Source organism: Terrapene carolina, unplaced genomic scaffold (genome assembly GCF_002925995.2).
Source record: "Terrapene carolina triunguis isolate 2854851 unplaced genomic scaffold, T_m_triunguis-2.0 Scaffold148, whole genome shotgun sequence".
Lineage (NCBI taxonomy): Eukaryota > Metazoa > Chordata > Testudines > Emydidae > Terrapene > Terrapene triunguis.
In genome coordinates, this window is record NW_020664499.1 from 4713864 (window position 1) to 4741795 (window position 27932).

A 27932-nucleotide genomic window follows, 5' to 3' on the forward strand; every position below is an offset into this window, starting at 1 on the left:
TGGGATTACAGCACAAATTTAACCTCTCTCATTGAGATAAGCAGATAATTCTGAACACCATTTAGAAGTGCTTCATCAGATTCTTCCTTCCATCCCCTCAGTTGTTCTTGTCAATGAAAAGTCACTATTAGTCAAGTTCTTGCACCATGGCTATTTCTGACTTCCAGAAGAAGCCTCTGGTGTAAACTAAAACAGCACAGAGGCTACTCCAATTTACACTAAGGATGGTGCTGGTGGCAGCTTGTCCAAGGACATAGGGGAGATCTTTGAGTCCTCCCCTGAGCTGCACCAAGCACAGCTCAGTCACAGGCTCAGATCCTGGACTATAGTCTTAAAACATTTACACACACACAAATCTATAAATCTACAAGAACAGCTTAAAACATTTGGGGCCTGATTCTCATTTACACTAAGGCTCCTTATATTGCTGGGTAAAGGGATGTGCAAGAGGCTGAACATTCCATTAGCTCAGACCCACCAACACTGTTATGAAATGGCAGTGAGCTGGAAAAGCATTCTGGGTTTTGACATTCTCATTTTGCTACAGGAGCTTTAGAACGACTCCTGGCAGTCCAAGAAAAACACTTTGGACCAGGGAATATTTTACTTATGCCAGCTATAAACTTTGGAAGCAAACCGAAAATTCTGGGTGTGGACAAATAGAATCCTTTTCAATATGCTTTTGCAGCCAGAGTTGTTGGAAGTGTTTCCCCACATCTAGGGGGATCTGATTCTGCTCTCACACCAGTGTCAATCAGGAGTTACTGCATTAAAGTCAGCAGAGTCAGAGTGATGTAAGTATAACCAATGAGAGAGAAGACTCAGACCTTTAGCCTCCAGACCTTATTGTGTTTGAGTTGTGGTTTGTTTCCCACACTCCCTCCATTTATACCCTCATTCTCCAGTTGTGGACACATTATCCTGAATATAGTCACTTTATTCTTTTTCAGGTTGACCACTGTTTGCTTCTTAACTGGTTGTATTTTACAATTCACAACTATTCTTTTTACTCCTCATACTAGAACATAAAGATTTGCTGTGCTAGAGCAGTGCAGATTTGAATACCAAAGTTAAGCCATCAGTATCCCGAACAGGTCCCTTTGCACCAAAATGAGAGTAGCAGAAAGATACATTCTTCAATGCTTCTCATTAGGTTAGAACCTCCCTCATCCCCCCAGTCTGCCTTTTCTCTTAGTTTTTAATTACTAGTTCATCTTAAACGCAAAAAAGAAGCTTACAAGAAGTGGAAGATTAGACAAATGACCAGGGAGGAGTATAAAAATATTGCTCAAGCATGCAGGAGTGAAATCAGGAAGGCCAAATCACACTTGGAGTTGCAGCTAGCAAGAGATGTTAAGAGTAACAAGAAGGGTTTCTTCAGGTATGTTAGCAAGAAGAAGAAAGTCAAGGAAAGTGTGGGCCCCTTACTGAATGAGGGAGGCAACTTAGTGACCGAGGATGTGGAAAAAGCTAATGTACTCAATGCTTTTTTTGCCTCTGTCTTCACGAACAAGGTCAGCTCCCAGACTGCTGCACTGGGCAGCACAATATGGGGAGAAGGTGACCAGCCCTCTGTGGAGAAAGAAGTGGTTCAGGACTATTTAGAAAAACTGGACGTGCACAAGTCCATGGGGCCGGATGCGCTGCATCCGAGGGTGCTAAAGGAGTTGGCGGATGAGATTGCAGAGCCATTAGCCATTATTTTTGAAAACTCATGGCGATCGGGGGAGGTCCCGGATGACTGGAAAAAGGCTAATGTAGTGCCCATCTTTAAAAAAGGGAAGAAGGAGGATCCGGGGAACTACAGGCCAGTCAGCCTCACCTCAGTCCCTGGAAAAATCATGGAGCAGGTCCTCAAGGAATCAATTATGAAACACTGAGAGAAGAGGAAAGTGATCAGGAATAGTCAGCAGGGATTCAACAAGGGCAAGTCATGCCTGACTAACCTAATTGCCTTCTATGATGAGATAACTGGCTCTGTGGATGAGGGGAAAGCAGTGGATGTGTTATTCCTTGACTTTAGCAAAACTTTTGATACGGTCTCCCACAGTATTCTTGCTGCCAAGTTAAAGAACTATGGGCTAGATGAATGGACTGTAAGGTGGATAGAAAGCTGGCTAGATCGTCGGGCTCAACGGGTAGTGATCAATGGCTCCATGTCTAGTCAGCAGCCGGTTTCAAGCGGAGTGCCCCAAGGGTCGGTCCTGGGGCCGGTTTTGTTTAATATCTTTATTAATGATCTGGAGGATGGTGTGGACTGCACTCTCAGCTAGGGTGACCAGACAACACTTGCCGCATATGCCCAGGTGGGAGGCTCCGCGGGAGGGCAGCGCGCGCGGCCGGGGCCTGCTAATGCCCCAGGCCCCTTTGAAACTCCTTTTTTTTTTTTTTTTTGCTCCCCCATCCCGATATTTTATAGTGCTATAGTCACCCTACTCTCAGCAAGTTTGCAGATGACACTAAACTGGGAGGCGTGGTAGGTACACTAGAGGGTAGGGATCGGATACAGAGGGACCTAGACAAATTAGAGGATTGGGCCAAAAAAAACCTGATGAGGTTCAACAAGGACAAGTGCAGAGTCCTGCACTTAGGACGGAAGAATCCCATGCACTGCTACAGACTAGGGACCGAATGGCTGGGTAGCAGTTCTGCAGAAAAGGACCTAGGGGTCACAGTGGACGAGAAGCTGGATATGAGTCAACAGTGTGCTCTTGTTGCCAAAGGCTAACGGCATTTTGGGCTGTATAAGTAGGGGCATTGCCAGCAGATCGAGGAACGTGATCATTCCCCTTTATTCGACATTGGTGAGGCCTCATCTGGAATACTGTGTCCAGTTTTGGGCCCCACACTACAAGAAGGATGTGGAAAAATTGGAAAGAGTCCAGTGGAGGGCAACAAAAATGATTAGGGGTCTGGAGCACATGACTTATGAGAAGAGGCTGAGGGAACTGGGATTGTTTAGTCTCCAGAAGAGAAGAATGAGGGGGGATTTGATAGCTGCTTTCAACTACCTGAGGGGGGTTCCAAAGAGGATGGAGCTCAGCTGTTCTCAGTGGTGGCAGATGACAGAACAAGGAGCAATGGTCTCAAGTTGCAGTGGGGGAGGTCTAGGTTGGATATTAGGAAAAACTTTTTCACTAGGAGGGTGGTGAAGCACTGGAATGCGTTACCTAGGGAGGTGGTGGAGTCTCCTTCTTTGGAGGTTTTTAAGGCCCGGCTTGACAAAGCCCTGGCTGGGATGATTTAGTTGGGAATTGGTCCTGCTTTGAGCAGGGGGTTGGACTAGATGACCTCCTGAGGTCCCTTCCAACCCTGATATTCTATGATTCTATGATTCATACAGTAGAATGTCCTGAACTCTGAAATAAATCCACCATCAAATCACCAAATGCATGATGGGGGAAATTTAGCCCTCAGTTAAATCCAGAGTAACTCCAATCAATAGAGTGCTACAGGTTTATACCAACATATCTGAGCCCAGAATTTGTTCATATATGTCTGCATTATACTGTCTGGGCTTGTCTACCTTTAAAATGCTACAGCAGCATAGCTGTAGCACTTCAGTGTAAGCACTGTTTATGCCCATTGGAGAGGTTCTCTCATTGGCATAGGTAATCCACTTCTGTGAGTGGCAGTAGCTAGGTTGAGGGAAGAATTTTTCCATCGACCTAGCACTTTTTACATGGGGACTTAGGTCAGCTTAACTATGCCGCTCAGGGGTGTGGCATAGTTTACACTGGTCACATCTTTGACCGATGTAGTTAAACCGACCTAATTTTCTGATGTAGACCAGGCCTCTGCCTGTGAACTGCAAGCTCCTGGTGGCAAGGATCATGTCTCCCTCTGTCTATACAGCACTGACCACACTCCATGCAAGATAAATAATAAATATAATAATGAATTACTAATGTCATCCTGCTTCACTGTGCATGAATGATATTGACAAGAAAGTACATTTTTCTTGGTTTAGAATTCAGTTTATGATTTATGCTTCTTTTTGCTTTATCTCCCCCTTCCCTTATTGTTTTTTCCCCCCCAGACACGGAGTGAAGCAGCGATGACAGTTTTAAGTGGTCATGTGGTCGTTTGCATATTCGGGGATGCTAAGTCTGCATTGATTGGAGTAAGAAATCTAGTGATGCCATTACGAGCCAGCAACTTTCACTACCATGAACTCAAGCACATTGTGTTTGTGGGTTCACTTGAATATCTGAAAAGGGAATGGGAGACGCTACATAACTTCCCCAAGGTTTCAATCTTGCCTGTAAGTCCAAAACCACAATATTGATACTTTTTTTTTTTTTTTTTTTACTTAGACACCAACTGGACAGATTCGTATTGACTTTGATCATAGGCTTTTACTTTTGTCTATTTATAGGCCTCAGGACTTAGCCCTTCCTCTTTACTATATCTATGAAAACTGAGCCCTGAGAGACCTTATTAGAAGAAATTTGCAGCACTGTTCAGTCCCTTGTCAAGGATGAATTTCAGCTGCTATCAAATGTATTAGCTGCGTTATCTATTGAACATTCACTCTAGTGCCCTGCGTGTAGCCAGTTCTGATGTTGTGATTTTTCTGACAGAATGACAGTACTTACTTATGACATTATTTATGCCTGGAAAACCTTTGAAAACAATTTTTATTATTTGTCTATCTATCTATAACTGTAAAGGCTTGATACATGCTGGCCTGCAAGCTCTCTTGTATATAAGAGAATGATCATTGCATTTTCATTAAGAGCCCTTCCTTTTAAAAAGGGTTCACAGTTTGGTGGTAAGCATTTACTAAATACAGTGCGTGAAAACCTGGTCCCTTTAATAATAATGGTAAAACACCCATTGACTTCAGTGGGGTCAAGATTTCATCCTCTGAGTCCAAAATTCAAAGGGCCTGATTCTCCATTCTCTCATATCATCATTCACACTTGTGCAGTGAGTGCAGAATGCTACCTCCAGTGTAAGTGAATGATTAATTCCAGTTCAGTATGGTTTTACCACCCACGGGTGTAAATGACTTCACAAAGCACAAGCAATGGAGACTCAGGCCCTTGGTTTGATAGCAGAAGTGATGCTCTGTGCTTTACAAAAGTTCAGTAAAGCAAGCTTGGCTGTTCTATTGTTTCAGCTTTTGGAATTCTTTAATCCTTACTTACCAGAATAAAAAAGTAGAATACAAGTTTACCATTTTTAGAAATTTTTTTTTTTTACTAACAAAAATGCAAAGCCCAGAAGCTCTCAGAGACCAATGATACATTTAGCCTAATGTGGGTACGGATTACAGCATTTATTGAATGGAAAGGCAGCTTTGCCCAATATATGCTGCAATTCATGGTTACTCCAAAGCTAAGATTTGTTGTTAATCTTTGTTTCTGTTCTGCAATTGCTGTACAGCGACATGGCATAGTTCTGTATTTAGTGCCTCACAAATGGCTTCAAGATCAAATTTTCCCTGTGAAAGATTTTTTTTCCCCATAACTGCCAGCCCTGCAAATTCAGCCTGACATCTGAAAGTCAAGCCTCTTACCAGTAATAAAGATTCAGCAATCAGAACTTAGATGATAATATTCTTGATGATGTGTGAGAGAGCAGAATCCAGCTGTTACTACAGACCTATCCAATGTGAAATGTTATTTTTGTTAACAAAATAAGGAGATATTGTACGGTTTTGATCCTTAGATCAAAAGACTCAAATTTTGCTCCCTTGTACATATGCTTTATGATTCGGTTTTGAATTACGTGATTACACACTACTTTTTTTTCTGTGGGACCACTGCCTCATTTAGTATGAAGGATGGACACACGTTGGGCAGAATTAACGTTGCATGAAAACTTTAAATCAGGCATTTCCTAACTTTTGAGTGCCTGACTTTGCAACGTAAATAATGTTCTTCCAATGTATGTGTGGGAGGGGAGGGAAGATATGTAGTATGAATAAAGGACTGCAGCAGTAGGCCCATGTTCTTGTGTGAAAGCTCAGATAGTCGGCCTTGTGCCTGAAACTAGCACAGACACAAACATTGAATTAGTTTTCCTTTACAAGCTTCCTGGAGTTGTGCACTGGGCTGTGACTTGGGCTCTGCAAACTAGGGCACCATGCTTTTCACCAGGCTTAAAATTCAGTCATCTTGTTTCTCCTAGAAGACGCTGTGGCTATGATCTGCAGCAGGTTGCTGCTGATCTGCCTTGGAGAACCACCTCCCTTTGGGGGATGTTGGTGAGGGATTTGGGGGGAGATTTTCAAGGGCACAAACAGGAGTTGGGTGCCTAAATTCTATTGACTTTGAATGGAGTTGGGGCTCCTAACTGCCCTTTGTGCCATTCAAAATCTTCTTCTTGAAAATGCTCCATGGAGAGCAGCAGATATCATCCTTCCTGACTGTTCTGCATGAATGACCATGAGGTGAGGGGTTGGGGTCTTGTCACTCAGTGTTTAAGGAAGTTGGGGCTGGGCTCTGGGGACCCAGGGACACAACTCAGACAAAGGGAATGTTTAGTGTCTCCATCAGCATTAGGGTCTGTGGGTACCAATCTGTGGAAGCTGACTGAGCTGTGCCTGGCACACACATGAACCCACTTTTTATTGCACAGGGCTCTGAGTACTGCCCCTGCTACCTAGACATAGTACCTTTTGCCTTAAATAGTCCATATCTTAAGTTTCAGAGTAAGTATTGTCTTGTGTATAAAATGTAGCAGGTTAAGTGTTGTATCTTGGTTGCCTTAGTTATGAAAAAAAAAAACCCACTAACTACCACAACATTTCATTTTAAATACTGCATTCTCTGATAGGTAATTGTAGCTCCAGGAAATATTATATGAATTGTGCACATTAACTTAGCATCCTGTTTCTGTTTCAAAGGGTTTAATCACATAACTTTAAATATCAGTGTGTTTTGTTGGTAGAAGCACCAAAAACATGTATTGGAAAGGATTAACCTTTCTTGTGTATTGCTCCAGGTAGTACACATTTTAGAAAAATAGCTTCATCTTGATTGCAGTTAGAATGTGTAGGACACACAAAGCTTTCCTGTTTAAATTGTTATTTTTTTTTGCCCGAGACCTGTATGACCTGATATTAGATAAACAGACATTTAGAACACACCCCTCATTATGTTCAGAAAGCCAGAGGTTGCCACATATAGTGACTTAAATCAAGACAATTTCAAGTCACAGATGAGATGTAGAATGCTGGCATTATTCCTATTTCTTGTTTGTTAGTAATAGCTTGACTGAGTATTGAGACTGAACCTAAAATGCTGCCATCAGCACCAACTACCCTTTAGATTAGCACACATCTCCTATTCTCTGGCACATAGTTAGACCAGCTTAATGTCAGAGCATAAAGAAGATACTTGTTAAATAATTTCCCAAAGCTCCTTCTCAATCTTTAATTTGTTTTTCTTTTTTTCCCTCTCTCTCTCCCCCCCACCCTCTTTTTTTTCACTGTGCCGAAGGGTACACCATTAAGTCGGGCTGATTTAAGGGCTGTCAACATCAACCTCTGCGACATGTGCGTTATCCTGTCAGCCAATCAGAATAATATTGATGATGCTTCGCTGCAGGACAAGGAATGCATCTTGGCGTCACTCAACATCAAATCTATGCAGTTTGATGACAGCATTGGGGTCTTGCAGGCTAATTCCCAAGGTAAGGACTGCCCTATAATACTTCTCTGCCATGCCTACAGGGGACAGGACCTGGCAGGAAGAATATCCCTCACTCAGTAATTCAAAGAACCTTACATCAGCTTGCTTGACAGTTAAACCTGCTGATTGGTATGATGGCTTTTAAAGGGACAATCACATAGTTTCCCTGCTGTATCACAAAGGAAATCTGGAGCAGTGGGGAATGAATGAACCAAGATTTTAATTTTTAAATGTGTTGATCTTTCCTTTTTTCTTTTTTTCCCTTTCATCTCTGATTGCTAAATCCACACGATTCTGTGCTTTTTAGTTCCACCAAATAAAGTTGCATTGTTACACATGACATAGCCAGAGATGGCTTATCTTCACTCTGGATGCAAAGTGGCATGATGGCAAATGCTGGCTGACAGGGTTGTTTGCTGTGTACGCCAGACGGCAGCCAAGAAATAGCCAAATGCCACACGGCAAAAAAGAAAAGGAAAAAAAAGACAATTTAAACAGAGGTTTCTTTACATTTTCTGTGCTTTCTTGCTCAAAAAGCCCCCCAGAATGAACTCAAAACTGATTTCTGCCCTTGGATTGGCAAGCACAGCTCCCATAAAGGCATGGAACAAATCCTACAGTCTTCACTGAAGTCTACGGGCCTGATTCATAAGTACCCCAAGGCCATTTTACACCAACTATGCTGGTAAGCAGGCCTGAGGGCATGTCTTCACTACCCGCCGATCCGGCAGGTAGCAATCGGTCTATCGGGGATCGACTTACCGCGTCTAGTGAAGACGCGGTAAAATCGATCCCTGATCGCTCTGCCGTCGACTCCAGAAATCCACCTCGGCAAGAGGCGGCAGCGGAGTCGGCGGCAGCGGTCGACTTTCCCGCGTCCTCACCGCCAGGTAAGCCGACCTAAAATACGCAACTTCAGCTACGGTATTCACGTAGCTGAAGTTGCGTATCTTAGGTCGGACCCCCGCTGTAGTGTAGACCCAGCCTAAGACACCCTATCTAATACCCTCAGTGTAGATCCAGCCATCTTTAGTCCCTGCAGAAGTGCAGGCAAGAGTGGCCTCTGTTAAACTTTTTAAAATGATGCAGTGAGTTATCCTGTAAGCACCAACCTTGTGCAGTACTTACCCTCGAGGTACACAAGAACTGAGATTAAGACTCATCCGTGCATAGAGAGCATGGCTGGAAGGAAGGCCTCTTGTGACCTCTCCTTGCTGCTCTGTACAGTTTAGCACAAAATCCGTACTTGGGCTGAACTGTCACCGAAGTTAATGCAGTTAAGCCTGAACAAGGAGTGCGGGATTAGGCCCCGTAGGAGTGTCCCTCAAGAGCCTAATGACAGAATGAAAACCTAAAGCACATTGGTAAACTGATAGATTTAGAACCATGTTCTCAAATGGTGGGATTGTGAATGCTGGCACAAGAACCACTTGCTCATCTCAAATGTCATCAGCAGCAGTGGAGGAAGGAGTTCTGAATCAGATCCAAACCTTTGTAACTCCTTGTACATGGGCTAGCGAATATACGTTGTGTGAAAAAGTAATTACACTGTGGAACTCATTGCCACAGGATATCACAGAGGCCAAGAATTTAGCATGATTCAGAGGGATTGGATATTTATATGGGTCACAAGCGGGGGAGATGAAATTTCATGCTCCAGAGTTTAAGCCAATCTCTAACTATTAGTCATTAGGATAAGACCTCCCTAGTGGGGCTGCCTGCTGTGGGGTTTCTTACACCTTTGTCCGAAACATCTGCTGCTGGCTGGGATATTAGACTAGCGAGACCACGGGTGTGATCTAGTATGGCAGTTCCTTCCAGAAGGTGTGCAAATAGTAATGGAGGGGACCAGTGTTTGTTTTGATGTATTTGTTTGTTTTTTAATGGTCATAGAGCAGATAGTTTCCCCCCCGTGATCTGGCCTCCTTCCATAGGCTGGTGCAGAAGGGAACAGTTTGGTTATAACACATGGCCCTCCCCAACAATGTGCTGATCAGGAGCAAGCAGGGGAAATTTCTTCCCAGCCTTGTGCGCAAGACCGGGGGTTCACAATCTGGGACTTAAAGTGTAGACTCAATGGAAGCTTATCATAGCTCTCAGCTGGCACACACCTTTGTTTGCTGTGTGCATGAATCAGTCAGCATTCCCATCAAATGTTCCCTGGATCACGTAGCTCCTGAGCGGCAACATCCAAAGGAACAGAAAGTATCTGATCAGTCTGGTGCAGTCACAGACACATAACGTCACATGACACCAAGACAGGAAAAGGATATCCAGAGGGAAGAATCTGGGCAAGAGGGACCAGGCAAACTAGGAAAAACAATGTTCACCGGAGGCAAATCAACTGAGGATAGCTGCAGAGGAGAAATCAAACTAACACACAGCCATAGCTTTCTCGAATTTCCATCACTGCAAGCACAACAAACTTCCAATCAGTTAGCAACATCACAGTAACTCACTGGCCACTCACAGTGCCAGCTGTCCAGAAATAACCCATGCCACCCAGTGAAAACAGTAGAAAAGTGGCACAGTGACATGGAAGAAAGGACTATGCCCTGCCAAGAGTTTCTTGCAGGCAGTAGAAGACAACAAAGGTCCCAGGACCCCAAACATCACTGTTAACCAGCTTTTATCATTCTACAGCCCTTTAAACTCATCCGTGAATCCATCATTACCAACATCTGAGCCTGACGCTGCAATGGTAGCATTACTTCTCAGCATCTGGGGCTGTCGGGGAAGGCTTGCTTTCCTATCCCACTGAATGGTTTTTTTTCATTTGTGGCTCATATAGATTATTTGGACATGTGGAAGCTCCATTTTTAAAATCAGGCCTCCTTTCTGATTGCACCCACAATCTAAATAGTTGTGTTTCATGCACGTCACCTTAGCTCCATGTTGCTATGCTTATTGTGCTTATGTGTATATTATTACATAAGCTAAGCAAGCTCACATCCTTATCCTTCTCTAATCATGCTTGGGTTTGTTTTATTTTTATTTTAAATTCTATCTCCCTCCCTGCTGTAAGAGACCCCCTCCGTTTTGGCTAGCCCTATTTAGGATGGCTAAAGAGCAGAAGCCTCCCCGTTGTGTCCCAGCATTGAGGTTAGCAACAATCCCAGTCCTTGTATTCTTTGCGTGGAAAGATTCTGCCAGTGTAGAGAGGAATTTTCCCTCCCAGCAGGAACCACGAAAGCCCCAAATAAGGGGATACAAAGTTGCCTTTTTCAGAACAGAACTTCAGCCACAGTGCCATGACCGCGAGTCAGAAATGGTGGAGTGGGGTCATAGTCTAACCCTTCTTGGCACCATTCAGTGGAGGAGGAGTGGATTATGCTGTCTTTTATAAGAGGCTTGGGGGAGTTCCCACTGCAGCACACACTCCCCAGTGCCCCTGGACACATTCTTCAGGCAAAGATCCATGTGCATTTTAAACACATGGCAGGTTTATACAGCTTTTCCATGGAAGCAGACTTTTCTATGCATGCTGACTGCAGAATTTGGCCAATGACTTATTCCTCTGGCAACGTATTTTAGGAAGGGTGAGAGGGGGTATTTTAAAAGCAAACTACTGGGTTGGAAAACAGTTACCATCTCAGTGGGTTGCACCATTTACGTATCTACAACTTCTGAATTGGTTACATTGCTTTCAACACAGGAGGTTTTCTTGAAAGATCTTGAATACTATCGCTAGGTTGTCAGACACAATTAGATCAATAGGTGGCATAAACTTTGCAGGGAATTGTATCCAATGTGACATTTTGCCTATGAGATGCAGTTTTAATGTAGAATAGGCACAACTACGGTGACAATTATATAAAGCAGGTGATCCAGCTTCTGCTGGTCAGCAAACAGTATAACAGAACCACTTTGCGGCTCCTTGTTGGCAACGAAGTGCCTTTATTTACAGTGAGTTGTCACTAGTTTTGCATAAACATTCGTGTATTATTTAACACACTCATTTATCCAGGAAAACATTTCAATTCACATCAGCCTGTACAACCCCTCACCATTGCCAAACTGGGCTTTTCTAGTTCTGAATATATGGTGTTTGAATTCATACCCAAATAAAGATTACCTTTGATACAGTATTGAAGAGGGAAGAGATAGCTACATATGGATTAGGCGTCCCAATTTTTGACCAGGGAATTTACTTATTAGTTTTTGCAATGCTGTTTAAATAGCATCTGGGGTGTTGCCATGTAATCAGTACAATTCTGTGGTTAATGTTAAGTGCAATCTCACATGCAAAGCTGATGTATAATTTATGCTTGTCCCATCTAAAAAGAAAACAATATATCAATAATTTCATTGATAGGTTTTTCTATGAGCAAGGAATGCCACCTGTTTGTTCATGTGAGGTTTTCCCACCACCTCTGACCCCTAGCTCTCCCCCTTCACACAACGACCTTTTCTTTTTAAGTTCTTGGCCTCCCAGAGATTTATTGGAGCAAATATGTTCTGTCTAGGGTGAAGGAGCTTTTGTGACCCAGAAAGAGAACTGAATGTGGTATGCGTGTATCTATCATGTCTTCAGTACATTATTTAAGACATATTTGTATGCAAATACTGCTCAAGTTTAGTGCGGTGTGAATTCTGAGGTACCCACTGCCATTGCAAGTAGTCTTTTTTCTGACAGCAGTGTCACTAGAATAAATGTTCATGAGTGGACTTTCAATTTTTTTTTTAATTGACAAAGCTTACAGTTAAATGTTCCCAGGCTTTGAACTTAACTTAGGAAGTCTTTAAACAGCGTGACTAAAAAAATCAGCTTAAAAAGGGGGCAGAGGATATTTAATAATTGTTTGTGCATGTAACGTGTGAATAAATGTAAACACATACTCTATAATCTCAATATTATATATGTGATGGTCCTTGGCCCTCAAATTCAGATCTGGACTCAGGCACAAACTTCCCAAAGTTTCTGGGTATTTTGGGCTTAACTTTTGTAGCACCATTGATAAGTAAGGTTGCCCAACTCTTCTCATTACAAAGACCCTGTTCTGAGCTGCTTATAACTTTGCCAAGCTTTAATCATTTGGGCAGAAATCACCTATGCCAGGTGTCTGCCTGAGGCTGAACTGCTTTGGAAAGTTTCAGTGAAAACTATTTAACTGCTTCTGAGAACAAGGTGAGGGGAAAAAATATGCTGATGACATTTTCTTTGAGCTCTAGCACCTTCATGCTTTGAAGCAAGAATATAAAAATTGGTAGGGCCTGGATGTGTGCGGATCTTGTGAAAATCTGCCCAAATTTGGCCTCACTGAACATGCTGCATCCCCTCACAGTCCCTACATGTGCTACACTCACTGAAGATTCCATCCTCACTGCCAGACTGCATATGTGCTATCCCCACAGAGTGACTGTGCATGCTCAATTCCCTTCACCTCTCCTATGTGTGACAGCACTGCATATGCACCATACCCACTCATTGATTGAGCACCCTTCAACTCAGGGCTAGAGGGGCAAAGCCAGGCTTTCCCTGTAATCCCTGCTTCTGGTTGCTTTGGACAGGGGGCGCTGGGAGCCTGTTTCTCCTGTGGTCTCAATTTCTGGGTGCACCCCCACAAAGAAGCCTATGAAACGGGTGTTGCAGAGCCAGCTACGATAGCCCTGTGCCAGCCAGGGCTTCCCCCACAGTGAGACAACTCCTCAACTAGCTACCATTTAAGCCAAAATTACAGTCACTCTTCAGAGCTGAGGTGCATTCAACTAAACCAAAGGCAGACCACATAAGACCTGTCTTTTTATAAATGGGGCTTCTGCTACGAAGGGATTATATGTTTAATATACATTTTATCTGAAGCCTCATATATCCAATAAAGCTCTATGTGACCTGTTTGGTTTAGCTCGATGGCATTCTAATGTATGCTACAATTTGTATTGCAAAGGTTCAAGTTATTCCTATGGATACTTGCACACTTATTTAGTGTCATTTTTCCATAGCAGCTTATCTAGGAGTGTGGTGGTTCTCCAGCATTTAACGTCTTCAAGCTAGATCTTTGTTTTTGGGGGGAGAAAAGGGAGTTATAAATAGATGGTTTCAGTAGAGGCCATGAAGGCCTGCTCAGGTAATTGAAGATTCCATTCTTCCCCTGATTCAGTGCTTAATTTGTGCCATGGCTTGCCAAACCTGAGCCCCAGCACCTCTAGGCTTGGCAGTTCATAGCCATGGCACCTCTAGGCTTGCTGCATCAATTATGAATGTAAAAAAAATTGTTTGAACCACAGCACCTAATTCTTTGAGCTCCGGCACCTTTTTTATTACAAATGAAGCACTGCTCTGATTTGCCTGACTGGTTCTGGTCTGCTTCCTTAAAGAGTCTGACCACATGCCATTGGGCTTCCCCTGTGGTTTGAGTTCCTAGTGTGCGTATATCAGTGTTCTTTTGCCCAGTTCTCACTGCGGCAAATGCTGGGGTAATGTGGCCCACTTGTGTATATTGGTTTTTATTGCAGGACCATCCTCAAGAACCAAGGATGTTTGTGAGCTTCCTAGGACTTCCCCTTAACTAGAGGCAGACTAAAATTCATCATTCCCATGAAGGGTTTGGTCCATCTTAGAGATGGTCTTTTGAACTCTGGGGCGGGGAAGAAGAGGGTCAGATAATGGAGGAGGTTCCTGGGGCATCATCTCCCCTAATTGCTTCTTCCTCCTTTCCTCTCTGTGTAACAACTGTGAAAGTGCAATTGACTGCTGCTGTATATTGGTCCATCACTTTGATATTTAGGGCTCTAGCCGATTTTGGGCTGCTGCATATTTATCCTCCTACATAGCTTCCTGTGACATTGAGTGCTCTAAATCTGGTTTTACCAGATTGCATGCTTCTTCTGAGCAACTGAAAGATTGTCCTTTGCTTTTCCTTGTACCCAGTACAGCATTTTAAATGGCCATTTCCTCAGTGAGGAGAGTAAGTGATCGCCAAGCCCTGTTTGTAGATTTGTCTCCTAGGTTATTTTACCAAGCTAATATTGTGCTACACCCAGATCCTAAATCCTGAACATGCTATTGGATTTACAGCTAATCCAGTCTACATCATTGCCAGTTTTCCTCTAAGCCTCACATTATGCCAGAGGAGGCTACACTGCATTGTCTGACTGTCAAAGATGCCTTCCCCTACTATTTGAATATCCTTTTAAGAAATCACCATGGCTGTTTCTGGCCCTTTAGGAAAAGCCCAAGGGAATAGTGATCTCTGGTTATCCACATGTTAATCCAAATGGCCCAGAAATTTTCCAAATGGCCCAAAACCTATATGCAAACCTGTTATAAATGAGCCCAAATGCCAAGGCCAGGAGGGCTTAAAGTATATCCCACTAGAGAAGCAGCTGCCTCTATGGCTTCCCTTCAAAATGTCTCAATTGCTAAAATGAATAAAGCTGTGAGTTCACATTTAGAAAGCATTATTCTCTCAGCACACAGACTCATCCTATGCCTGATTTGGGACAGCAGTGGCCCAGTCATTATCTGACTAACTCCTCCTGTTGACTGCTTGTTAATCTCCATAAATGGAGCTGTGCAGAGGTACTTCCATGATGGAGAAAGAAGTTCCTCATATGTATTGCTTTCGCAGATTCCTGCTGACTCTCACTCCATCCCCCTTTATTCACAGTGTCTTTATTTTATAGATAAATATTTTGTAGAAAGGACCATGAAAAATTCGATCCATGATGAATGTGCATGCACCCCAAACAGTCATACTGCTTCCAAACCTCCAGGGTGCATGACTCTTAAAGTGTGGATCTCCACTGGCAATGTATTGCAATAACTCCAGTAACCCTGGTTTCTGCTCCCTCTGTTCCCCACTCTCCCTCCAACCCCCCAGGAATATTTATCGAGTGCTCCCACACAGCATTTCACTTTCACAATATTTTCCTTTTGAAATTTCACATGGTGGGAATTTCACTTGTTGTTTTACCCACCAGACAAACCAACCTGAACACAGAATATTTGTCTTCAGTTGTAACTAAAACTGTTATTTGGCTTCCTTCCCAAAAACCAGGAAGACAATTATACTTAACTGTTTAGAGATTTATAAATGCTGTACTAGAGTAGCCTCTGGGTAGTAACTTAAGATACTTGGCCCAATAATTTTCTTTTATTGGTTAGTGATTTAGGTCTTATTTTGACTCCTATATAATAAGAGCAGCACATTTCATTAAAACCGCTTACTAAACAATAAAGAAAAGCCAGCTTATGGCTCCAAGCAGGTCTAAAGTACTGAAAGGAAAGCTATACAATAGCATTTCTTCCATGGATATTACAAGACAGATAACTGTAGCAGTGCAGATGTATTTCAGCATAGCAATCATTGCAGCTGTTTTCTGAATGACTTCAACTTATGAGAATTTTCCCTAGGAACAGTATTTCACCACATGAGAGATCTTTGTAAGGCCTCCATTTACAATCCTGGTAATGGATCCTCAAACAAAAAAGAATCAAGGAAAAAAATAAAGTAAAGAGGAGGGAACTCCTGAGTAATATGTTTCTCTTTCATCATGGAAATGATGGGGGGGAAATCATACAAAATTGAGTAAATATATTCAAAAAATTTACACGTGCTTTACAATGTAGCAGATTACACAGGTTAAAATAACTTTGAATAGGAAAAGCTTAAGGTTTTGATCTAGTTCTTTTTGAAGTTAGTGGTGTTTTCACCATCAATTTCCATGGAAGCAGGAGCAGGATCTGATTGAGAGGACAGAAATACACCTTGGAGTTGTTTGTTAGTCACTGAATAAGATTTCACTAGATTTGTTTCACAATGACTAGATACAGTAGTTGTAAAATTACTGCCCCCTTTTGGGGCCCAATCTTGCACCCTGTATGCAGGAAAACTCCCATTAAAACTAACATCAGGTTAAAGTTATATCCCACTGGTAATTAGTGTTTTCTTTTTTCTACTACACATCAATGATTGTTGATCTTTTTTTATCCCAGAATTGTTAAATGAAAATCATCTACAGTATTAGAAGTGAGAAAATGTCTTTACTTATCCCTTCAACATTGTCTAAAAATACTTGGTCAGTAAAGGTTCTCTATCAGTTCCAAGCATTGCAATGGTGAATATGTAACACTTGCATGCAATGTTGAATTGCAATATGTTGGATATGTTTCTGAGAAGTTCAAAAAACAAATGGTTGGGAATTAATTTGTATCATCAATATTTATAGAAGATGCTTTTTTGCTGCATGTTGAATATTGCTACTTTCTTGTATTGTGTCTTAGTTTAATGTTGTGAAGTACAGAATAGCCAAACATATAAGACAAACACAAGACATCCTTCAGAACCCATAACACTGATAATCAGCATATCAGGTTTGCCGTGGGAACTTTGTATATAACAACCAAATTCCATTCCCCACACAAAGTAAGGGGGACCTGTGCAACTAATCGGGGAATGGAATTTCCCCCTTAACCAATAGCCAGTGTATACAGCAGCTGAATTTTATCTATAATAGAAGCTGCAGCCCTCTATGGACCTTGATTGTCCACGTATCCACCAGCCATGTTCACTCACCAGTGTGCCCCAAAGACAGATATATCCACCCTATGGTGCTCTGCAGAGAGCAACTATGAAGCAGAGCGAGTGCTTCAGGGCATGCAGGAATGTGGATTAACTCTAGATAGCCTCTCTGTGGTTTCCACATACAATCAAAGGTGAAAAGTTTAAAAAAAAACCCTGAGAACATGACATCTGATCAGCCCTGAGAATCTATTTTTAAATACCTGGGTTTCAATGTTAATAAAGCAATTTATTACTCAATTCCAAAGATGAGAAAAAGTCACCTCTGGCCAGTTTTTAAAATAATTCTGTAGTTTTTGCGAGGGATTGCTGGATGCAGCTGGTTCTTATAATGTCTGTTGAGTAGACTCTGCAGTCATAAACGTGATGAAGTTAGTGTGAAAGTTCATGATATAAAAAGATCAATGATGTTTATTGTGCAGAAGTACCGTAAACCACTGGCTACAAATCTGATCCATCCTAAACCTAGAATTGACCTTTACTTTAGGGTGAGGGAAATGGTTACTCTTAGAATGGTTTGTGATTTCCTACTGGGCAAAGTTATTTTAATTTCCAAGAATTTAGATATCTATCATCCTTTCCTATGTCTAATAACCATAGACATGTGGATAAGGGGTGTGTATAAATGAATGTCTCTTTTGGATGGCACATATACGAATACATCTAAAATGTAAGAGTGGAATATTCAAAAGGGCTCGTCTGTAGTCCAACTATGTTCCCATTCAAGCCAACAGGAGTTGTACCATTGACTTCAGTGGGAGAACAGTTAGGCCAAAGCTGAACACTTCTGAATCTCACATTAAAATGTCAACTATTTATTATGTATTCAAATTTATATCACATTATAGAAAAGTGCACTTATCCCAGGTAGAGGGAATATTAGAACAAACGAATAAAGTAACCAAACACTAAAATACTTGGGATCAATTTTCAAAAGGCCCTAAGTGAGTTAGGAACCTTTGTCCCATTTTCAAAAGTGACTTAAGCACTTAAAAGCTTGGTCTCATTGAAAGTCATAAGTGCTTAAGGTCTCTTGAAAAATGGGAGTTAGGCTCCTAAATCACTCAGGCCATTTTGAAAATTATATCCATAACCAAAACCAGAATGTCCCTATACCCTTACTGGCAAAAATGCTAGGATCACACATGAATGATTCTAGGCGCTTTAATTCGAGGATCGTGCCTAGTTAAGAACATTCTTGCATTGCATATTTCATGGCTGATCCTGGAACATTTGCTGCCATGGATGTCTTCCCTTTTCCTTAAGGCATCCCAAAACACTCTGACAGGGATCTCCTGCTGAGTTTACTGATTAATCCCGCACTGGCCAGCTGAAGTTGGGCTGAGGTTGGGTTTTTTTCAATAGTCAATTGACAGTTCCTTTTTGACAAACATATCACAAGTCTTGAGCTGGGCATCCTCAATGAAAGAAAATGTTAGGGGTGCTCAAAATTTCTCAGCACTACCCCACTTCAGCACTTTGCTCACCTAATACTATTCAGGTTCCAGGGCTTCTAAATAGCAATAAAATAACAGAGCATTAACTGCCTACAAGACAAAAGTAAAAATAAGTCCAGATAGTTTTGGCATTGTCCTTATTCTAGATGGTGAGTTGGTTGGCTATTATTATTTTATTTATTTATAGTGAAGACTGCAGCTGGGATCAGGGCCCCATCGTGCTAGGCATTGAATACACACATAGTAAGAGAGAGCCTTTGCCCTGAAGCATTTACCAGTCTAAGGCCCCAGTCCTACCAAGACTTAAGTATGGGTTTAAATTTACACACGAGTGATCCCATTGACTTCAGTGGAACTAGTCAAATGTGTGAAGTTAAACATGTGCAAGTCTTTGCAAGATTTGGGGCCTAAACTGATAAGACAGACAAAGTGTGGAAGGAGGCTATACATTCAGCCAGCTAACTTCCTGCTTTATAGCCATTTTCTTTTTTCAAACAGGATGTCCTGGTCCTCCAGCCCTACAAGGAACCCTAGGGAGGAGGGAAGTTTCCATCCAGGACCCTTATCCCTTCTTTATACTTTCCCCGCAGCTTGCACTCTAGTATATTGGTGCCTGAACTCAGGTACCCTGAGAACTGTTTCATGCCTTCTGTAAATATTTCCTTGGAGAGAAGGGGGGGGGGAATGTAGATCAGGAAGTTTTCGATCCTGCTGGTGTGCTGGGGGAAGGAGGGAGGGATATGTTACATTGACACCCTTTCATTGCCTGTATTTGAGGGATGCAGCTAAATCCTGGCCCAAATGCCTTCTAACTTTCACAGCCACCACATCGCTTCCCCTAGTTTCAGACTCCTTCTGCTAGGTCTATAGGAAGATAAAACCGGACAAAGGAGGTAAATAATACAGTACGTGAAATGTGATTTCACACTTAAACTATAAACATGATTAATAGTCCCAGGACCATTATAAATTCACTGTGGCTCACTTACTGTTATTATTTCTTGTTCAAAGTCTCCAAAACAAGCCCCATATTATGCAAGGGTAGGTGTGTTTGCATGCTTGCGCAGGCGCATTACTGGTGCTGAGAAATAAAAAAATGAAAATAAAAACCTCTCTTTTTATGAGCATTAATTATACACCAGGCAAGGAAGCAATTGCCTCTGTGTTATGAAATATTAAATCAAAATGCTTCCTGCTCCCAGATGTCCTAGAGATAAATACAGCAGTATTTTGAAGCCCCACTTGGAGCTGTTTTGCCTGCAAATTTATAGTTTTGTGTCCATTTTCAGAAAACCCTGTTTTATGTGAAGAATAGCACTCTTGGTAGTTTTTAAGGAGCAAACTCCTCTGGAGTTGCCTATGTAGGCAACAACTCTTATGTAGATTGCACACAAGGGATCTGAAGTTGAAAGGCTCCTTTAAGATGACAAATGGGTTGAAAGTGTTATTGTCTTTGATTGCATGCTTTACATCATCTGTATGTAGGAATAAGAGGGCTATACTTTATCTTTAGCCATTTTATAAATATTTAAGTCCTTATAGTTGCCTAAAGATATTAAAGCATATTTTAGAGTAGCTGGAATATAAATATTATATATAGCACAAGATACCAAAGTAGTTTAATGAATTCATAATTTTCTGTTCACTTTTATTGGAATGTGTTTTATGTTCTAAAAGTTCCATTTAAAGAATAAGATACTATTCTGCTCATGGACAACATATGAACTAACAGTAAATGTCATTGGGGCTGCTTTAAATGAAGATTATGAGGCTTCAATTAGCAGGAAGAAAGGGAGTATTGGCATTAGGGTGTATTTGCTTTCCCCATGTTTCAACAAAAAATAAATATCTTTTTTGAATAAACAATTTTGTTTAAATTTTAAATAGTTTCCAAAACTGGAAGTTTTGTATTAGGTAGTTTTTGTTGTTTTTGCACTGTCCCTATATTTGTAAAAGCTGCTTATTTTCAGGGGGAGAGACCTATTTAGATCCAATTATGTAGGAGCATTTCTGTTTAAACTGGCAATTAACTTTCCTAAATAGTCCTGTATCACCAATCTTTTTGGTCACATTATAAAACCCTTTAAAGGCAGTATTGTTGAGCTCTGTAAATACAAAGGTATGCTCTGGGCATACCTGTGAATATTTTGAATTTCCAGTGAAATATAAAGAGTTTCTCTTTAATATTTCACAAAGTTTCTCTAGTTCCCAGTGGGAGTCCTTGCTGGGTAATGCTTGCTAATTACCAACAACAAAACTAGACATACAAAGCTGGTAAATTACCTGACCCCTTACATTTTAATGAGACAACAAGGATTTCATGAAGTTATGTTGTTTCAGTGGTTAATGGTGTCAGCAATGTTGTAATTGTAGGTTGAGGCACATTAGCTGAACAACCACATGTAGGAAGGGTTTCTCTCGCCAGGCCCTTTGGAGAATAGAACCGTATTATCATTAAGCCTATGTCATTTGCATGCTGCTAATCTCTTACTTTATTATCCTGTGTATCCATTGTCTTGCTTTAATTGCTCTTTAAATTAAAATTAAAAATAGTTCCAATGCCCATGATGGTAGTGATATCTTGATTATGAAGATAACTTCAAAAAAATGAAACATATAGATAATATAATACAGGATTACGAGATAGTTATGTGCAGTCCCTCATGAGCCTCATAAGCATAATTTTGGTATCTTTCCTTGCTTTGGCACATATTGTTTGTTTAATAAATGGTTATTTATATCCATTGGAGCAATTGTTTTAGAAAAGTACAGTGTCACTGTTATACTTGTCTTTAGTTTGGAAGGCTGAAGAGAGACTAACTTAGTTAGTGCCACATCAAGGACAGTCCATCCAATCCATTAAATATCCATAGGCAATCAAAAGACTTTAATCCAGTCATCTGTCCTTTTAATTCTTTGGTCTGTTATCCAGTGTTGGGAGTGAATCATAATATCTGCTATTTGGCTGTAGAACTTCCACTGAACCTTAATAAGTTCAGTGCAAACCCTTTGAAAGAGGGGACATTTTTTCCAAAGGCCTTATTTGAATTAACCAAGTTTACAATGATCAAATGTCACTAGGAACCAGAGACAAGGTTTGGCTTGCAAGAACCAGAATTTGAACTAATGGCAATATTGGAAAAAGCCATGTGATTTAACCAGGCTGATTTTTACAGCAAAATATGGTTTGAATCTGAATTTCATTGGTAAGCAGCCACCTCAAAATGTTTATAGCTAATGTTCATTAAAAAAAAACACCTTTGATGAACAAATCATAGATAAGAAAGAAAGAAAGAACGATCCAATGAGCCATTGCAGATTTGTGGATGCAGACTGAACGCAAACCAAAGCTCAACCTGTATTTGCAAATCAAGTTCTTTTGTGCTTTGAATCAAGCATTTTCCAGAGCTCACTATTCTTGCAAACCAAAACTGAAATCAATTCCTATACCGTTATAAAACAGCTTCTTTAAAGCAGTAGGAGGAATGGAGTGTGCTGTTGATTCGTATTTCTGGGTATCTGATTATTCTTATTCAACTTAATCTGGTATTATTGCTGTTAATGGAAATTTTGCTTTTGAATTCAGTTGGTCCAGAATTAGTCTAATTGTTTTTATATGTAATTTATGCAGTGCCATTGGTATACCTGAACCTTTACAGACATACTACCTGGCTCTGAAGAGCTTACACTTTGATTTAGACCTTACACAAGTGCAAAGTAGAGATGGATTGTTTCATTTAGGCATTCTTGTTGATTCTAGGTTTGGCTGTGTTGATTTGTTGTTTTTAACTTTTTATGTAACATTAAATAATTCAGTGTTTTCTGGTGTCAGCAGGGGAGCATGACTGGAGGTTAGTGATGAAAGGCAAGAGAGTATACATGTGTTTGACAGACAAAACTTAACAGCATGTATTTTCTTTACATTTTATTTTTGGTGAGCCCCTACCCACACACAGTAGCAGAGATAGTATCAACAACAGCATGCCCTTCTCACATGGGTTGATGCGCCCATAGGGGTTGACTGGCTCCATTATGTTTGAGCAGCAGCCTGTGCTAATAGGGCTTGGAAGAATTACAGGGCCCACAGAGAAAATGTGTTGAAGTAAAAATACCACTAGATGATCAACACGCCTAAAAGAAAATAAGCAACTTCAACAGAGACAATCAGATATATAGAAATGAAAGAGAGACGAAACCCACTGGTATTTTGGCTATGGAGCCTTTCTCAAGCATTTGAGATGGGAATGGAGTTTTTCTTTAATTAATTTATTTTTTACATCCAACACCTTAGGCATATATGCCATCAAGGAATAAACTTTCAAAAGAGGATGCACTCTGAGTACAATATTGGGAGTCGGGAACTCCTTGGTTCTATTACCAACTCTTACCATGACTTTCTCTGTGGCCTAGGGCAAGTCACAAACTGCAGGCAAAGGTAGCCAGGAAATTTTAAAAAGAACAAGTCATGGGGAAAAAAATTGACTGAAATCAGTCAAAGTTGATCATTGTAATTAAGGTTTTGTCAGATATTCTTTGTAACAAATATTGTATCCATTCAGAAAATGACTGTAAATTGATCCTATACTAGAACCATCTGATATTTCAAATCATAAGCTAAGTATTCAAAAAACTATCTATCTACATTGGAAGAGGTCAAAGATTTGTGAAGTGCTCCTGTTCCTGTTTCCTACTAAAAAGAGGTCCTTCTGTAAAGAGTAACTTTGGCCTGGTGAGAAGTAACTTTGGCCATGTCAAAATCATTGTTGAATTGACATATGTAATTTTTCCTCATTTTGAAATCAATTCTCAACAGAGCCTTTAAACTAAATTTTATTTAAACTGATCTGCTTCTTAGAGGAAGAATAAAATCAAACATTTCTGTGATATGTGACTATAATTTACCAAATTGCCTATTTTTAAATGTGTGTAGGGAAGTAGATAAACCTCAGATACTCCATTAAAACCCTATTTTGTTCCCCTGTTTACACCCTCATTGCACAGACATGCGTACATGGACACACACACACTTTAAGTTTCACAAAAATCCCATCAGCTTCATCACTTAGGTACAATTTTACCACAAAATCTGAACAAAGATTCCAGAATTATGACATTATTTGTAATTATGCCATTGCTAAAAATTGAGCTTTAACAGTCCTAAAGACCGTTCTGAAGTTTTCATTTTTCAGTATTTTTGTAGCAGAAAATGAGAGCGAGAGAGAGAGAGACTACTTTACTGGATTCCCCTTACTTATTTCTTGTGCCCAGAACCTAAATTTGTTTGATTAAAGACTAATTTTAAAAGTTATGAATTTTTATATTTGTAACAGTGCTATCGAATGTAGGCAAAGTAGGCTCTAGTGAGCTTAGTATAGGACCAAGGTCTGCTGGAAACCTAAAATTTAATTAAAGAAAAACATGTCTCTAGCCATTTTCTTTGTGCAAATAGATCTCACAATGTAACTTGATTGTAAGGTGACATGCGAATAAGGAAGAAGAGCATTGCCACCCAAAGGATCACATGGGGGATGTGTGGAATGAACCTCCTGAGGCTCACGGGGGGTTCTCTCCCACAGACCTGAGTGTGGCGGCAGGAAGGAAAGGGAAGGGGTGCCTTTCTGAACTTCTCATCCAAGCCTAGTTCTAACCTAGTCCCTTGTCCATGCAGAGCTGCTGACTAGAGCTGGTTGGAAATTTTTCAGCTAAAAGTTGTTTTTTGTCAGAAAATGGCAGTTCATCAAAATCAAAACTTTTCCTGGCAACATATATTTCAACAAAACTTTAGTTGGGAGGGTGTCTTGGGTCCAGGATGGAATTTCTGGTGGTGGAAGAAAGGGGGCACCGGCCTAGAATAACCAATAGCCCATGGGTTAGGATACTCACCTGGGAGACAGGAGGCCCAGGTTCAGGTCCCTACTCCGAATCAAGCAGAGCAGGAACCTGAAGCTGTGTGTCCCCCATCCAGGTGAGTGCCCTAGGCCGTTGGCTATTCTGGGGTGGCACAAGCTCACTGTCTCTGAATTTTTTCAAAAGGTCTTGGTTTCATTTCATTGCAGAATGGAAACAGATTTTGAAACCTCAACATTTTTTGTGAAATGGAATTCTTATTTTCTGGCCAGCCCTACTCCTGACGTCCTGTTATGAGCCACAAAAGGATAACTTCCCTCTGACAAACCACAGGAAGTTTTTTTCGGTGGAAAAGGCAAGGAAGCACTATTCATAGATTCATAGATTCTAGGACTGGAAGGGACCTCGAGAGGTCATCGAGTCCAGTCCCCTGCCCGCATGGCAGGACCAAATACTGTCTAGACCATCCCTGATAGACATTTATCTAACCTACTCTTAAATATCTCCAGAGATGGAGATTCCACAACCTCCCTAGGCAATTTATTCCAGTGTTTAACCACCCTGACAGTTAGGAACTTTTTCCTAATGTCCAACCTAAACCTCCCTTGCTGCAGTTTAAGCCCATTGCTTCTTGTTCTATCCTTAGAGGCTAAGGTGAACAAGTTTTCTCCCACCTCCTTATGACACCCTTTTAGATACCTGAAAACTGCTATCATGTCCCCTCTCAGTCTTCTCTTTTCCAAACTAAACAAACCCAATTCTTTCAGCCTTCCTTCATAGGTCATGTTCTCAAGACCTTTAATCATTCTTGTTGCTCTTCTCTGGACCCTTTCCAATTTCTCCACATCTTTCTTGAAATGCGGTGCCCAGAAATGGACACAATACTCCAGCTGAGGCCTAACCAGAGCAGAGTCGAGCGGAAGAATGACTTCTCGTGTCTTGCTCACAACACACCTGTTAATACATCCCAGAATCATGTTTGCTTTTTTTGCAACAGCATCACACTGTTGACAAATATTTAGCTTGTGGTCCACTATAACCCCTAGATCCCTTTCTGCCGTACTCCTTCCTAGACAGTCTCTTCCCATTCTGTATGTGTGAAACTGATTTTTTCAGTTTCAGATTTTTATTCCTGAGTGCTCCCCTCTCTACCTGGATGCCGCTGGATACCACAGCTCCCTTGCCCCCTACCAAGACACTTGCTCTCTCCACATTACTCAATAGGCCTGCTGCCCTCCATCTCCTATTGCCTGTCCCACCAAAGACCTGGGGTAAAATCCCAGCCACATTAATGTCAATGGGAGTTTTGTCATTAACTTCAGGGGACCAGGATTTAATCCCTGATGACTTGAAAAGGGGCTCTCAGGAAGAAGGAAAGTGCTAACATGTCCCTTGCAGCACCATCCAACAAAGAGCTTGATAAACCACAGGAGGTTCTTTGGGGGAAAAGAAGGAGAAGTGCTAGTGCATACCCCTCAGCCTTTTGCTCCTGCAACCCAAACTGGCTCCTGGGTGCGTCCCTCTGCTCTTGGCAGCCCCCTATCAAATCTTTGGGTCTCTGGTGTGGGAAGTAATAATGGGAGCAAATTTCTGGAGAAGGGATGTGGGGGTATGAGAACTTCCATGGGAACAGGCCTCTGTCTGAGAGTTGTGAGAGGATAGGCACTCCGAAGCTACCTGGGGTGCAGCAGGAGAAGGAAAAGGGGAAGGTCTAGCATTTGCCAAGCTTCTCCACCCAAGACACCACGTGTGCTTCATCACAGGGGACTTTCACTGGTGTCTACCACAGAAAGTTCATCTACTTTGGAAGTCAAGGAAGCACTGCTTCTCTCCACCTTCTGTGCAGCACTGAGCTGCTTCTCAACCCCCTCCGCCCCACTCTCCCACATACCCCCTCCCAATATCCTGGGGCTAGCATGGGGACCCAAACTTAAAGATCTACAAGGGCAAGGGGGTTGGAGGTCTCCTACAAACCAAATGATTGGAGAGATTGTAAGACACCTCACAAGTCTCTCAGAATTAGGCAGGGGGTTGATAGGTCTGCAAGAGATGTACATTAGCGAGCCTTTCCTCCCACCCACTTCAGAAGGGACAAGAAGGCTCCATGTCCATCCCTTGCCAAGCTTCCTTCACTCCCTAGTCCCAAGGGAGTTCCAACACCAAAGAACTCCATTAAGGAGCAGTTAAAGTTGCAGGCACAGATCATTAATTTGAGTGCTTATTACTACTCAGGAACGTTAGAGTTTAAAACAGCAGCCTTGCCCAGAAAAAACAAAGTTAAGATTGCACTTTTCAAATGAGGCTCCCCAAATACCCTTTTCTCTACCCCCAGAGTGAAGCAGTTCAAAAATCAGAAATTCTCACTCCCTTATCTGTCCATGACCAAGTTTGATGTGATCAATGAACACAAAACCCAGAATGCCTTCATTCTAATCATAGAATGTTTGTGCCATTTTATGTCCTTCTTCACACCCAGGGATTGGGTCAGCATACCTATGGCGCTGAGGGGTGTGAATTTTTCACACCTCTGAGCACTGTAGCTATGTCAGCCTAACTTTTAAGCATAGACCAGGCCTAAGTTTCACAAGACACAGAGCTAGTATGCTTCCAAATCACATGTGCCCAGATCACAGAATTACAGCACTTACAAGAAAGGAACAAATCTTAGGGTATGTCTACACTACGAGGGTAGTTCGATTTCACTTAAATCGAATATGTGGAATCGATATTACAAAGTCGAACGTGTGTGTCCACACTAAGGTCAGTAATTCGACTTTGTGAGTCCACACTAACGGGGCAAGCGTCGACATTGGAAGCAGTGCACTGTGGGCAGCTATCCCACAGTTCCCGCAGTCCCCGCTGCCCATTGGAATTCTGGGTCGAGCCGCCAATGCCTTCTGGGTAAAAAAATGTGTAGAGGGTGCTTTTGGGTAACTGTCGTCATCCGTCCGTCACTACCGACCTCCCTCCCTCCCTGAAAGCGCCGGCGGGAAATCAGTTTGCGCACTTTTCTGATCAGTGACAGCGCGGACGCCACAGCACTGCGAGCATGGATCCCGCTGCGACCATCGCTGCAGTTGTGGCCGTTCTCAACGCCTCGCAGCTTATCATACACCTTTCCCTGAGGCAGATGCAGAGAAATCAGGCGAGGAGGCTACAGCACCGCCGTGAGGGCCTGAAGTCGGAGAGTAGCACAGAGCTGTCAGAAACCACGAGACCCAGCGCCCAGGACATCACGGTGGCAATGGGTCATGTGGATATTGTGGAACGGTGATTCTGGGCCCGGGAAACAAGCACGGACTGGTGGGACCGCATAGTGCTGCAGGTCTGGGATGAATCCCAGTGGCTGCGAAACTTTCGCATGCGGAAGGGCACTTTCCTGGAACTTTGTGAGTTGCTGTCCCCTGCCCTGAAGCGCAATGACACCCGGATGCGAGCAGCCCTGACTGTCCAGAAGCGAG

The 27932-nt window shown here is 41.9% G+C and overlaps 1 protein-coding gene across 2 annotated transcripts in view; it reads left to right on the plus strand.

The window, feature by feature from the left end:
- The window catches only part of LOC113406893 (calcium-activated potassium channel subunit alpha-1), a 911445-nt gene that overhangs the window by 831358 nt on the left and 52155 nt on the right, over positions 1 to 27932 (plus strand). For both annotated transcript variants that reach the window (XM_026653744.1, XM_026653746.1), the window contains exons 21-22: positions 4040 to 4264; positions 7452 to 7644. In XM_026653744.1, the coding sequence (XP_026509529.1) occupies positions 4040 to 4264; positions 7452 to 7644 (418 nt within the window). The remainder of the gene's footprint in view (positions 1 to 4039; positions 4265 to 7451; positions 7645 to 27932) is intronic.